The sequence below is a fragment of the Monodon monoceros genome, unplaced genomic scaffold, assembly GCF_005190385.1.
Source record: "Monodon monoceros isolate NGI ecotype Baffin Bay Population unplaced genomic scaffold, NGI_Narwhal_1 Super_Scaffold_2, whole genome shotgun sequence".
NCBI lineage: Eukaryota > Metazoa > Chordata > Mammalia > Artiodactyla > Monodontidae > Monodon > Monodon monoceros.
This window is the reverse complement of record NW_021703776.1, coordinates 85,278,881-85,292,425: the sequence shown is the minus strand read 5'-3', so window position 1 is coordinate 85,292,425 and position 13,545 is coordinate 85,278,881. Positions and strand designations below refer to the sequence as shown.

At 40.6% G+C, this 13,545-nt stretch overlaps 1 protein-coding gene and 1 pseudogene across 3 annotated transcripts in view; one reads left to right on the top strand and one right to left on the bottom strand.

Annotated features, from left to right (window-relative positions):
• CHCHD3 (coiled-coil-helix-coiled-coil-helix domain containing 3) overlaps positions 1-13,545 on the top strand; it is a 449,179-nt gene that overhangs the window by 104,339 nt on the left and 331,295 nt on the right. For all 3 annotated transcript variants that reach the window (XR_003795228.1, XR_003795227.1, XM_029233536.1), the window contains exon 4: positions 4,134-4,251. Coding sequence is in view for 1 of the 3 variants with exons in the window: in XM_029233536.1 (XP_029089369.1) it covers positions 4,134-4,251 (118 nt within the window). In the remaining 2 variants the exon portion in view is untranslated. The remainder of the gene's footprint in view (positions 1-4,133; positions 4,252-13,545) is intronic.
• Positions 1,899-3,158, bottom strand: LOC114901600 (annotated as a pseudogene).

The window sequence follows — 13,545 nt, the reverse complement described above, 5'->3', positions numbered from 1 at the left end:
TGTGTGTGTGTGTGTGTGTGTGTGTGTGTGTGTGTGTGTGTGTGTGTTTGAAGAGAGCTCTCAGTGTCTAGGTGACCCAGCCTTTGGTATCTGAGAAGGCAGTATAGAACTTTAACTACAGAAAATAATTGCTCAGTGCCTCTGGAACTGACTGAGGTTTCCTCTAAGACAGTTTTTCCTTCCTGATGTTGCTCATTTTATGTTTCTTAGATTTCAGTTTCGATATCAGCTCCTACCCATATAGTTTTATGGCAACCTCACTTTTTAAAAATAATGAATTTGTCAGAGTTGAAGCTTCATGAGGGTAGGTGTCTCTTTTGCTCACCATCTTATTCTCAGTAATCAGAATAGTGCCTGTCACCAATAATTATATACTGAATGAATTTGTGAATCCCACTTACTTCTATCTAGTGTACAGTTTTTAATCAAGTAGTTGGAAACTCTAAGAGTGAGACTAGAAATATAAGTGCTCATTGAGTGAAAATTAGAAAATTTGGAGATAATACTCCTTCGTTTCATTTACCCCCTGAATCTACATTTCTCAAGAAATTTTGAAATGGAGAGTAATATATTTAATATATGATGTTTGTAGAACTTTTAACTGCAAGGGACCTTAGACTGTAAAGCTCAACCTTCAAGTTTTAGGGCTGAGAAAACAGGTTTATTAGATTGTACCACTGAGTTGCTGATAGGTAATGATAACTTGTTCCGGGCCCTGCTGTCAGACTGAAAGATACAAAATTCTGTTTCATAAACAGTCACACACAGACCTTTCTTCTTTTCGTTTTATTTTCAGCTATTCCTTTAGAACTAACTATCTGAGAATTCGTACAGGTCTATTTGTAAGGATAAATGAAAGTAACTGTAAGAATTAAGAAAGGAAAATTTCTTTTTGGTCAATTTGTGCCCCTTGCAATCTCTCTTCAGCCAAGAGTCAAGCATAGTTAGATGTATTAGGTATTGAAAGAAAGCGAAACTTTCTTCTAAAATTTTCTAAATTTTTTTTCTAAAATTGAAAAGGTGATTTTTCAGGGACCCTTCCAAGGCCTTGCACTAATGTTTATTGATAACTCGTGTGTGTGTGTGTGTGTGTGTGTGTGTGTGTGTAAAAGGTATTTCAGAGGCTCTGAAATGTTGTGGAATGTAAAACGCCCTTCTGTTTTAGGTTAGTGTGGTCTAGGATCATCACACTTGTGACACTTAACATCATGGTGGCTCGGCCTTTGTAGGGCTCAGTTTGTGTCTAGTTTTGTAAATTCCGCAGTCTTCTGTTTTCTGTAACTTGTTTTCCATTTTTGTCTGTGGTTGGAAATATGCCACTCATTCATTCATACGTTTACTCAGGTATTTTTTGAGCACTTACTGTGTGGGGCAGGCGCTGTTTTAAGCACTTGGGGATATAGCAGTGAAAAAAACCCAGACCAGGTCTTCGCCCTTGTGGAGCTTAGAGGCAAGTGGGAAAGAAAGGAGCATGTGCAAGGATAGGGCTGCTAGAGTCATTATAGTCAATTTACATTTTAGGGGTCCTTGATCATAAAAATAAAGCAGAACTGGGACTTCCCTGGTGGCGCAGTGGTTAAGAATCTGCTTGCCAATGCAGGGGATGCGGGTTCGATCCCTGGTCCGGGAAGATCCCACGTGCCGCGGAGCAACTCAGCCCATGTGCCTGTGTTCTAGAGCCCACGAGCCACAACTACTGAGCCCGTGTGCCACAACTACTGAAACCCTCGCGCCTGCCACAACGAAGAGTAGCCCCCGCTCACCGCAACTAGAGAAAGCCTGCGTGCAGCAACGAAGACCCCACACAGCGAAAAATAAATAATAAATAAATTTATAAAAAAAAAAAAAATCAGCGTAACTTAAACTGCTTTATAAAATTGATACGCTGAAATTTAATTTTACTGTTTTCGCTTATGCTCTGATACCAAACAGGACTTTTCATAAGCTTCTTCTATCTCCGGGTCTATCTTATCATCAGTATCATCCAAGTATGACCACCCCCAGATAAATCTGTTCCATTTTCTTCATAATCTGGAAAAAAGTCTTCTCTTTCAAGTAACTCTTGATATTTCTCTTGGTAATCTGGATCAGCTGCAGTGAAAGGAACGCCATCAGATGTATAAAATGTTGGCTCATTCATAAAATAATTGGGATCATTTTCAGGTGTTGCTTCCCTGTATGTTGAAGTTGCATGGACTCTACCCCAGTTTCTTGACCGGAGTTCTACAAGCTTCAGGAGCATCTGTTTTACATCTCTGCTGCAATTTGCATCTAGGACAACATTTTCACTTTTCTGAATAATTTCTTCCATATCAGTCTTTCCTTTTTCCTTCCAGGCATCTTCTAAAACTCACCCTGTCAACTTCAGTAATTTTACTGCACAAATTAAGTTGTCATCCATAGGATTAGAAAAGAGGGCATTCAGCAACTCCCGAAGACTGACCTGAAGAATGTCTGCCCTTGTAACCTGTCCATTTGTTCCTTTGATCTCCAGGTTAAGATAAAGTTCTCCCAGAAAGAGTACAAATGCGTGGAATCGTTTTCGAGTCACTTTATCCCCTTTTGCAGCTTGATCTTTAATTTCATATTCAGTCCGACATCTTTGAAGTAGCAGCTGGCGGAAGTTGCCACTCTCTGGGCTAATTGTCAGATGATGGGACAGGTAATTACAGAGGCGAGCTCCCATGGAAGAGAAATTTGGGATAGATGTGGCCTGTTGATAGATGAGATCCACAAGTTCTTGCAAAGCATCATCTGTTGTAACCCAGCCATTCAGGGTCTCCGCAAACTGTTCAATTTCAGTTTCAAAACTGCCAGGCTGCTCTGAAAGATGATTTAAAAAATCCTGAACATATTCTGACAAAGTGGGATAATCCTCACAACCATCCTCATAGGATTCTGTATAATTAGAAGAATAACTTGATGGGTAAAATTCAGGGGCGTTTACAGACAGCTTAGACATTAATACAGGAGCTACAACCACCTGGGGTTTAGCCATTGTTGACTCCAAATCCTGCTGTGGGATATTGTCCTGCGAACTAGGTGGAGCTCTCAGGGGCCTTGTTTGTTCCCTGGCGGCCCGGCCTACCTGAGGTTCTCTGGAGAGAAGTCCTTACTTTTTCTTTTTAAAGCATTGCTTATACCTTTGGGATATGATGGTATAGAGGGGTTATTCTCTCAAAGAAGAAAAGGCAATCAGAAAATCTTCGTCCATGAGATTAGACTAAAATGTACTCTCATTCAGTGACTGCTGAATACCTATATGTGCCGGACACTATGGTGAAGATGGGTGCCAAAGTAATTTATCCTTGTCATGCACAGTGTGGAGGGGTTTTGGTGGATTGTAACTTAGTGTGAACTAATCGTGTGATGAGGTTACTGATAGACCTAACATAATCAGATGCTTCATTACTAGCATTAGTGTTGTGTGGGAATCTTGGGAGGTGAGGTTCTGTTGTCTTACTTTGCTGGACCATGTCTGCAGTGTTGCATTTGGTTTGGAGCTAAGGGACAAATTGGAGTCATCCCACAAGTGAGGAGCCCTGCTATTGAAGGGTCTGGCCATTTTTGCAGATAAAGATTGTTGGAACATTCGCTGGGAGGAAGAATCTCTTAACTGTGTTTTTAGTTCCTGCCGTAATGTCAGGTCCATGAGGGCCGTGACTGGTCCTTGGCAGTACTGTGACATCAGTGCCTTGCCCATTGCCTGGCGTGTATTCAGTAAACAGTTGAGTCAGTTTTGATGGGAAGATGATGCTTACCTTCAAATATTTGTCTTGTGGATGGCTTTTTAATTAGATGTATTACTGCTATCTCCAGAGGGCAGATGGAGGCACCAGGGATCGAATATTTAGGTGGGCAGATTTCAAGCTGACATAAGAAGATCTTTGTAAAACGAATTCAGCAGTCAGATTGATTAGCCTCTTGATGTATTTGAATTCTGTTATTTTAAATGCTTGGGTAGAGGCTGCTTGAGGATTTACTAGAAAATATACCTGCTTTGGATAAATTTTAGGCCAAGATGATTTCGTCTACTAAATCTGTGGCTTAAATGTATTTCATTAAAAAAATGATGTCAACTACCAAAATCTTTCTTTTTTTCCCTCTAAGTTAGACCTTTGTTGTCTTTTCAGACTGAAGCAAAGCAAAGAACTGGACTCAGAGAAGGCTTTTGCCAGTGAGCAGTTGACCAGAGCTATTCTTCGTGAGAGGATATCAAGTGAGGAGGAACGTGCTAAGGCAAAGCACCTGGTGAGTTTTAAAGATTTTAGTGGAAAGGTCTTGTCCACAAGGAAACTTCTGATGTTTGGGAAAAGCTTGCCAACTTTCAGTGTGGATGATATTCATGTTCTCTTTGCTTAGATTTTCTTTATTTTTGCCTTTTACAAGTGGCTGACAATTTGCTAAGATTAACCATCAAAGACTTTAAGGCAGGTGTAATGAGAATTATTGAAGAAAAGATCACGGAGACACAGGCATCTTGCCTGAAGGGAATTGTTTGCTTGCTCCCACCCCCCTTGCTTTTGGTTTCTTTGTATTTGAAACCTCTGGGGTGAGCAGCCTAGCTTGTTTCTCTCCTTCCTGGCAACCACCAGATGTTAGCCTGGGAAGACTCCAGCAATGGTGAGTAAAGTGTTTGGGTTTTTTTTTTCGCCATACCACGTGACATGTGGGATCTTAGTTCCCCAACTAGGGATTGAACCCGCACCCCATGCATTGGAAGTGTGGAGTCTTAACCACTGGACCGCCAGGGAAGTCCCAAAGGCGAGTAAGGTTTGATCAGTCGCTTTCTGGGCTTCAGAAAGGGGAGCCATTTTTTATAAGAAAGGAGATAATTTTTTCAAAGAAAATATTTTTTAAAAATTTAATTTTAAAAAAAGATTACATAAACATGTTTAAAAATGATTATTAGTAGAAGAAAATTTAAGAGGCACCCATAAATCTATCATTCTCACGTAACCACGGTTTACACCGGGGTGTTTCCCTCTAGACAATTCTTATTCCTGGGTCTGTTACCTATTGAGGACTTTGAATAGTGCTGTACATAGTGTTTAGCATCATGAACATTTTCTGTATAAAACCGAAATGTAGTTTTTAATGGCTGAACAATAGTGTTTTCTGCATGCAACATGATTGATTTAACAACTTCCCATTGTTAAATAAAAGTGCAGCCATTCTGGGTGAAGCTTGGGGTCCTGACTACTCAGCCCTCACTTTAGCCTTCCTAGAAACCCTCATATCACTTCTCTAACTTCTCAGAAGCTTTAGTGCTCATTGGAATATGGCTGGGAACTCATTGGAAAGATAAAATGTAACTATATAGTGGAGAACTTGCGATGCAAGACTCAGGGGGATGTCCCTAGTTCAGGCAGCTGGGGATCATTAACAATATAAGAAAAGAGTCAGTTTCTCTCCTGTTCTTTTCCCTTGGTCCTTCCTTTGAGAGACTAACTTACGACCAGACGCCAATAGAGAAGATATACAAGTAAGCCTATATGTAATGAATCCATTTCTTCAGTGACTAATCCAGGATCCAGGCTGAATGGGTAGGCAGTGAAGCCAGAGCAGAGGTGATGGACTAAGAAAGGAAAGTCAAGGGACCGGTTGGTGCCATCACGAGGACACACACATTGAGTGGAACTGAGGCCAAGAGATGTGGAAGGAAAGTCATTCGTTGTGAATGGGGGATAATTTCAGGATTAAAGATGTTAGGTGTTGAGTAATTCAGTCATGACATCCGCTGTGCTCCCGAGTTTGAGGATTGTTTTGAGGAAGTTGAAAACATATCAGGCCAGTGTGTTGAAGGGTCATTCCCACGTATTTTACATTCTCCCAATTTGAAGGCCAGGGATGGAGTGGAGAGTGTTAACAGTGCTTATGGTGGAGGATGGTTGGGGAGCAAGCTTCTCGGTTTCTAGTGGGCGGAAGACTCCTTGGTTGGCATTTTTCTTTGTGCCCAGCTTTTGCCTCTTCTCTTTGAAGCACTCTTTTCTCTACTTTTCTCGGCCTAAATTTGAATATATTGCCTTGTTCTTTTAGTTCAGAGAGATAAGCAGATTGGGATTTTTCAAAAAGCTCATTAAATGCACACACAGGCACTTGAGATGGCATAAAAAAGGAGAGTATTCACAAGAAATGTGAAAGTATAAAAAAATTTCTTAACTAACAGTAAATAGAATATTATGTAATGTAGTTGGGTTGGAGCAGTATGTCTTCACATTTTTTCCTTGTACCTTGTAAATCCTCTCTATTTCCTTGTCTGCTTTTTGGTTTTCAGGTTAAGCATAAGAAGCTGGCATTGTATATTCTGTTTTGTAGGTCTCTTCTTTACTGATTCAGGGGTTGTAGGGTATGGGTGGCAAATTACTCAGAACTCCTGAATTTCAGCATCTATCATAATATTGGCTAAACAGAGCCCTCAAAGCATGTTGAGACTAAAAGTAGAATTTATGTAATAGTATTATAGCTGATTCAGAGGTTCCCGTCCTGGCTTGAGCAGTCTCAGACATTTAAGTGATAGTTCATGGCCACAGCAACATGGCTGCTAACAGCAATGTAGGTACCTGGTGACTCCCAACTTATTTACCAAATTACCCCCTTTATTGTTGTTATTCATTATTGTAGAAGACATGCATATTCATTGGGTAAAGATCAGAAAATAAATACAGAAATAATAAGAGTTAGATTACCATTATCCAGAGATAATTACTGTTAACATTCTGGTTTATTGTTTTATATTCCTTTTCATATTACTGAGTCTGTATAAAGTATTTATATTAATATGTGTATTTGTATTTCTCCAAACATAGATAGTAGTATATATAGTTTTATGTAACTCTTACAGTAACCTTCAGATTAAAAAAATTTAGACTATATGATAAAGGTTTTTCTATACCACTAAGTATGTATTTGCATGATCACACTTAATGGTTGAATGTATTGCACTGAATTTTCCTCTAATTATTAACATAATACAGGAATATTATAGAAAATTTAGAAAATGTAAAAGTCACTAAGGAACCACCTCATATCCATTAGGATGACTACTATTTAAAAAAAAAAAAACAGACAATAAAAAGTATTGGCAAGGATGTTCTGGGAATGTAAAACGGTACAGCCACTTTGGAAAATAGTATGGTGGTTCCTCAAAAAGATTAAAACTAGAATCACCCTATGATTCAGCAATCCACTCTTCCGGGTTTTTATCCAAAAGAATTAAAAGCAGGACCTCAAAGAGATATTTGTACACCCTTGTCCATCGCAGCATTATTCATAATAGCCAAAAGGTGGAAGCAGTCCAAGTGTCCATCCACAGATGAATGCATAAAGAAAAACGTGTTATATACATACAGTGGAGTGTCATTCAGCCTTAAAAAGGAAGGAAATTCGAACACATAATGCAACATAGATGAACCCTGGGGACATTATACTAAGTGAAATAAGCCAGTCACAAAAAGATAAATACTGTATTACTGTCCTTATATGAGGCATCTAGAGTATTCAGATTCAGAGACGGAAGACGGCAGGGTGGTTGCAAGGGGCTGAGCAGAGGGAGGAATGGAGAGCTTTGTCGTCACTAGAAGTCCAGTGCGCTATCCGTTGCGCTGCAGAGCCACCTGGATCTTTTTAATGGGTATGGAGTCTCAGTTTTGCAAGATGAGAAGAGTTGTGGAGATTGGTTGTGTACCAGTGTGAATGTACTTTACACTCTGGAACTTAACACTTCTAAATGGTTACAATGGTAAATTTTATATCATGTGTATTTTACTATAATTAAACCTTAGAAAAAATTACTAAGGAAATAGCATTGTTGCACGTATAGTTAATGTTTAGGGAGCATAAGGTTCTTTCTGCTACTCCGCCCGCGCCTGCCACGTAAATAGTCCAGGATTCAGATTCTTCATCCCACTATCCTGTATAACATGTGCTGTGGAACATGACTTCAAGTCTGTATTGTCTGTTAGTGCCTTGATCCCCAGCTGTGGGAGTGGGCATCCTCAGAACCCATGACTCTTGTGAGTGTCACCCTAAGAACTGTTCTGCTCTGAGTGCTGGACCCCCATGGCTGCCATTCTTAACCCTATTATGTGGGACTCTTGAGTGATGGCCAAACATTGATTTGTTCCTCTTTATTTAGTACCCAAATATTGCAGCCAGCAAGAAAGTAAAGGTTGGATTTCACACATTTGAAGGAATTGGAAGGCTGTCTTTCAGTAGAACTAGGGGGAAAAAAAACTGATATAATGTTAGTGCTGTGAGATAAAACTTCTCCTCCCTCTTCCCATTCTCTGCCCACGAACAGTTGACATTTAGATTGCTGTCTCCTTAGATGTGAGTCCAGGCTTTTTTCCCCCACAGTTGTTGTAGCAGCTAGCTTTATTGAAGCTCTTTGAAGGGCAAAGTCATGATGGCCCTGTTGCTGAAGTTTTAAAATAGGATCAGATGAAAACTTGGCACTTTGGAAGAATTGTGTTAGCTGGAGAAGCCGTTACGTCCTGCTCTTGATTCAAGAAGAGTATACCAGTCCCTCACTGTACCTCTCACTGACTGGTACCAATATTTTCATCAGCTGTTTCTACCCAGAGGTTTTGGAGAGGCAGTTTACTGATAACTGTATCCACATGAAAATGTTAACTAAAATTCACATGAAAGGATTGTGGCTTAGGAGCAGGAAAGCAACTCTGTAAAGAATGAAGACTAATTAAAAGGACAGAGCCAGGAAACCTGTAAAGTTAATGTGACTTGACATTTGTGTATCTTTGAGATCTCCTACATCTAAATCTAATATTTGCTGTGTCATTAGGTTTTTTTTAAAATTAAAGAGTAGGGGGTTGTGTTTATTTGACTTTGCAGTTATATTTGATTTCTTTTTAAAATGTCAGTTAAAATTTTGACTCACTCTTTCTGTCTTACTAAACAATGCTGGTTTAACATCAGTCATTTCTTGTTATAACCACAGAACTGTATAGTATTTTTTTCTTTTTTAATATAAACTTGAAGCCACAATTTACTTAAGGAAATATTTACTTAAATATTCTGGAGTTTATAAAACTAAATGTGAAATCCAGGGAAGCCCTCCCTCGCTTTTTGGACCGATGTTTTATTGAGTGCTTACTGTATGAAAAACACGGTGCTGGATACTAAGGAGGTATAAACGAAAAAGACAAAATCCATAAGGAATTAGTGCAATGTGGGAGACAGATACACGAAAAATAACGTTGAGAAGCGCTAAGTCTGGGACTTCCCTGTGAAGGTCCAGTGGTTAAGACTTCGCCTTCTAATGTGGGGGTGTGTGGCTTCAAGCCAGGCCAAAAAACAAAACATAAAACGGAAGCAGTATTGTATCAAATTCAATAAAGACTTTAAAAATGGTCCACATTAAAAAAAAAAAAGAATCTTTTTTTTTTTAAAAAGTGCTAAGTCTGTGATAGAGCCATGCTACTTATATCCTTGTGAGAATCCTCACGTAAGTGAAAGCAGGGATTTACTTTCATTTAACCCATTGCTGTCTGCATTCGTTCATTCACACGTTTGAGAGCCTAATGTATACCAGTGCCTGGTAAAGAGTAAAGAGTCAATAAATGCTTGCTGATTTAATAAATGAAGAATTGAATTTACTCAGGTCGTAGAAATGGGAGGAGAGGAAGTGGGGAAGACAAGAAAAGATTTCCTAGGGAAGTGGTGCCCTAGTGGAATCTTGAAATACAAGTAGGAATTGCCTGTATGGTTGAGGAGTAGGGATGGTCCAACCTACAGTATTGCAGGTAGAAGCATGGAAGCCTGGGGGCACTGGGATACGACAAGGAGTTGCTGAGTGGGAAGTACAGGGTAAGGAGTGTTGAGGGATGAGGCAGAAGAAGTTAGCAGGGCTAAGGTCATGAGGAGCTTGTATGCAACCCAAAGAACCATGGACTACATACACGCAAAGGTTTGAAATGCGGTGGCAAATGTAGGCATTTTGATAGCTCTCTTTAATGAAGTGTGAAGGATGGAATAGAAGAGGGAATGAATGGAAACAGAGATCATCCTCTTCTGTGTTCCCCTTCATCACAAATTTATAAGACACCTACTATGTGCTACGTGATGTCAGTTGATGGGGATGCAAAGATGAATTAGATTTGGTTGCTTTTCCTAAATCTCCATCTCCAGTCAAGTATAGGGTGTGTGGGGAAGGTCATTTGTAACTTGGATTTTTTTTCTACTTAAGTTACAATTTTTGAATTTGTAATACCTCATAGTGTTTAGAAAAAATAACACAAAAAAATTAGGGTAATTGGATGCATAAATTCAGTTTTTGCAAATTTAAGCTGCTGTTTCACCAAAATGTCACTTTTCATCCCCAGTTTCCCTTTTGTCTGAAATGCTCCAGTGAAGCAGTCAAGAAGAAGAATTGATTAATTTTGTGCTGTGTGCTTTTCAGTTCTGTGTTTTGTTTGTGCTTCAAACTGTGACAGTTGAAATTTCATGGTAAAGAGAAAAAGGTTTTGAATTTGGGGTCTGGAGGAAAATGACTAAATTAAAGGAAATAGATAAGAATACCACTGCTGCCCAAGTATAAGTGAGGTTCTGCCCAAGGGCAGAGAATACACTTGGGGTTGTAATTTTGAAATGATCAACATAGTTCATGCTCAAAAGTTCTGTGTTGAAGAAAGGTAAGGGCGATCACTTGGGGCTTTTAGTATCATTAAAATTAACCAGGTAAATGAAGTTGCAGTGTAGCACTGGTTATCCTGGGTTCTTTTGTTGGGCACTTAAAAATCCTTTTTAAAAATGTTTGCTGTTTTGGACTTCCCTGGTGGTGCAGTGATTAAGAATCCACCTGCCAATGCAGGGGACACGGGTTTGATCCCTGGTCCGGGAAGATCCCACATGCCGCAGAGCAGCTAAGCCCGTGTGCCACAACTACTGAGCTTGCGCTCTAGAGCCCACGTGCCACAACTCCTGAAGCCTGCATGCCTAGAGCCTGTGCTTCACAACAAGAGAAGCCACAGCAATGAGAAGCCTGCACACCACAACGAAGAGTAGCCCCCGCTCGCTGCAACTAGCGAAAGCCTGCGTACAGCAACGAAGGCCCAATGCAGCCATTTAAAAAAAAAAAAAAAAAAAATTGCTATATTTTTTGGGTGCAATTTAGTAGTTCAGTTATAATCTCTATTAACACACTCCCACTGGTTATATATGCCCTGGGCTGGTTTTCTTGCTATAGACACAAATCCCCAATTGTTCTGACATGCATGGCATATTAATTTGCTTTGAATGCCAAAAATGAAGTTAATGATTTTGAGCTTTCACTTTCGAGGACGATTTAAATATAGAATTTCTGCTTTATGTCAGAGATTTAAGCCATTTAGGCATAAGGTATTTTCCTCAATGTTATTGGTGAGAATGGGACCTAGGATCCATCTGCAAGTGCATTCTTCCTGTCTCTTGCTCAGTTCCTATCTTACCAGGAAATGTAAAGGGCAGAGGCCCTCAAGACAGGTGGGGGCAGAGGCCTACAGCATCATTTTGCCTCCTGTGTAAATGTTTGGATTCAGCAGGCCATTATAGTTTCCAGGACAAAGCATCCGTATCCCATCTTCTCCCTTTATGTACTTTGTTATTTTGTGTGCTCTTTACCTCCTGTGCATGTTAAAGCAGCATTACTGTTGTCAGCTGGAATGCATACAGCCCTGTGAAGACACTGTTAGCCAAATATTCCATGGAGTGGCAGGGCACCTTCTGGTATGTTTGTTTGCCACAGTAGTAGAAAAAGAGAAACAAGTTTTCTCTCAGTATGCCAACCTCGTCTTTACGTTAAGAGCCCGGAAAGAATAGGACTGCTGTTGCAGATTTCAGTATTGCTTGTATAACGAAATCTTAACCAGATGAATGTATTTCTCAAATGTATGTAGTCAGACCCCTTCCCCATCAAGATTTGCAGGAATACCTAGGATCTTAACATTACCAAATAGCCTTAGAGAAACCTGATGTCATGCTAAACAGATATTGAAGGGCCTAGAGGAGAGAATGGCTGAGCGTTCTTTGCAGAGTGGAGATTAAATCTCACTGTCGAGGTTGGTGAGTCTGTCCAGTGAACACAATGTAGAGGTGACTGCAATTTGCTGGTGTTGCTTTTTTTGAAGGAACTATCTCAGTCTGTGAGACCTGTTGACAAAGTGATTAGAGAAGAGTTGAGTATAATGCTGTTGATGTTCTTGCCAACAAGTAGTTGTATTTGAAGACAGCTATGAGGAGCAACTCTGCTTAGAGTGTGCTGTCTGTTGTCATTCTGAATGCACTTTAAAAATAAATCAAGGGCTTCCCTGGTGGCGCAGTGGTTGAGAGTCCACCTGCCGATGCAGGGGACACGGGTTCATGCCCCGGTCGGGGAAGATCCCACATGCTGCGGAGCGGCTGGGCCCGTGAGCCATGGCTGCTGAGCCTGCGTGTCCGGAGCCTGTGCTCCACAACAGGAGAGGCCACAACAGTGAGAGGCGCGCGTACCGCAAAAAAAAAAAAAAAAATCATCAAGTTTCTTGCAAACTAGTTGACTCAGGGCAACACCTGTTGAGTGGTGTCATATGTTGTATCCCTGCCATAAATAGCTTATTGGCATCCCATCAGTTGGGTCATTATGGGTGTCAAGGTGAGGTATGGAGAGCATTGAATAAAAATCCATAGGTAGCTAAGGTGCAAAGGGCTGGTTATAATTCCATCTGTTTACAATGCCCTGGCATTTATTGTTAACTTATTTGCTTCACTGCCTGGTCTGCGATGAACTGTCATTAGGGCCTTGGAATTTTATTGAACTGACATCATAATCTCATCTCCTACTGAAGAGGCTAAGAATTATGGCCCTCAGTGTTTGCTTTAACCTGTAACAGATTAAAAGTTTAACAGAAGCATAATGAAGTCTATCAATCCTTCCAAATCCCAAAGAAGAGTTTTGCACATTATGTTCTGAATGAGACTCTAAGGCAGACATGCTCCTTTTTTGCTCAACAGCAATCTTTCCAGTTTGTCTCCCTGGCAAGTCTCAGAACTGTCAGTTTTGTTTTTAAATTTTATTTATTTTTGGCTGTGTTGGGTCTTCGTTGCTGCGCGCAGGCTTTCTCTAGTTGTGGTGAGCGGGGACTTCTCTTCGTGGCATGGGTTTCTCATTGCAGTGGCTCTCCCGTTGCAGAACACGGGGTCTAGGCACGCGGGCTCAGTAGTTGTGGCTCACGGGCTGTAGAGCGCAGGCTCAGTAGTTGTGGCGCACGGGCTTAGTTGCTCCACGGCATGTGGGATCTTCCTGGACCAGGGCTGGAACCTGTGTCCCCTGCATTGGTGGGCAGATTCTCAACCACTGTGCCACCGGGGAGGTCCCAGAACTGTCAGTTTTGATATAGCCTTGGAGAATTGCTTTCAGCCTGTGGTGCGTGGACCTCTAGTTTAGTGAATTCAGTAGTAAATTGAAGAGCAGTAATGTTTACTAGGTGACATACCATGTGCAGTGAGGTCTGCTTCATTTTTGTTTATTGGACAGTAAATTCTTCACAATGCTGAAGAACATCCTTGAGC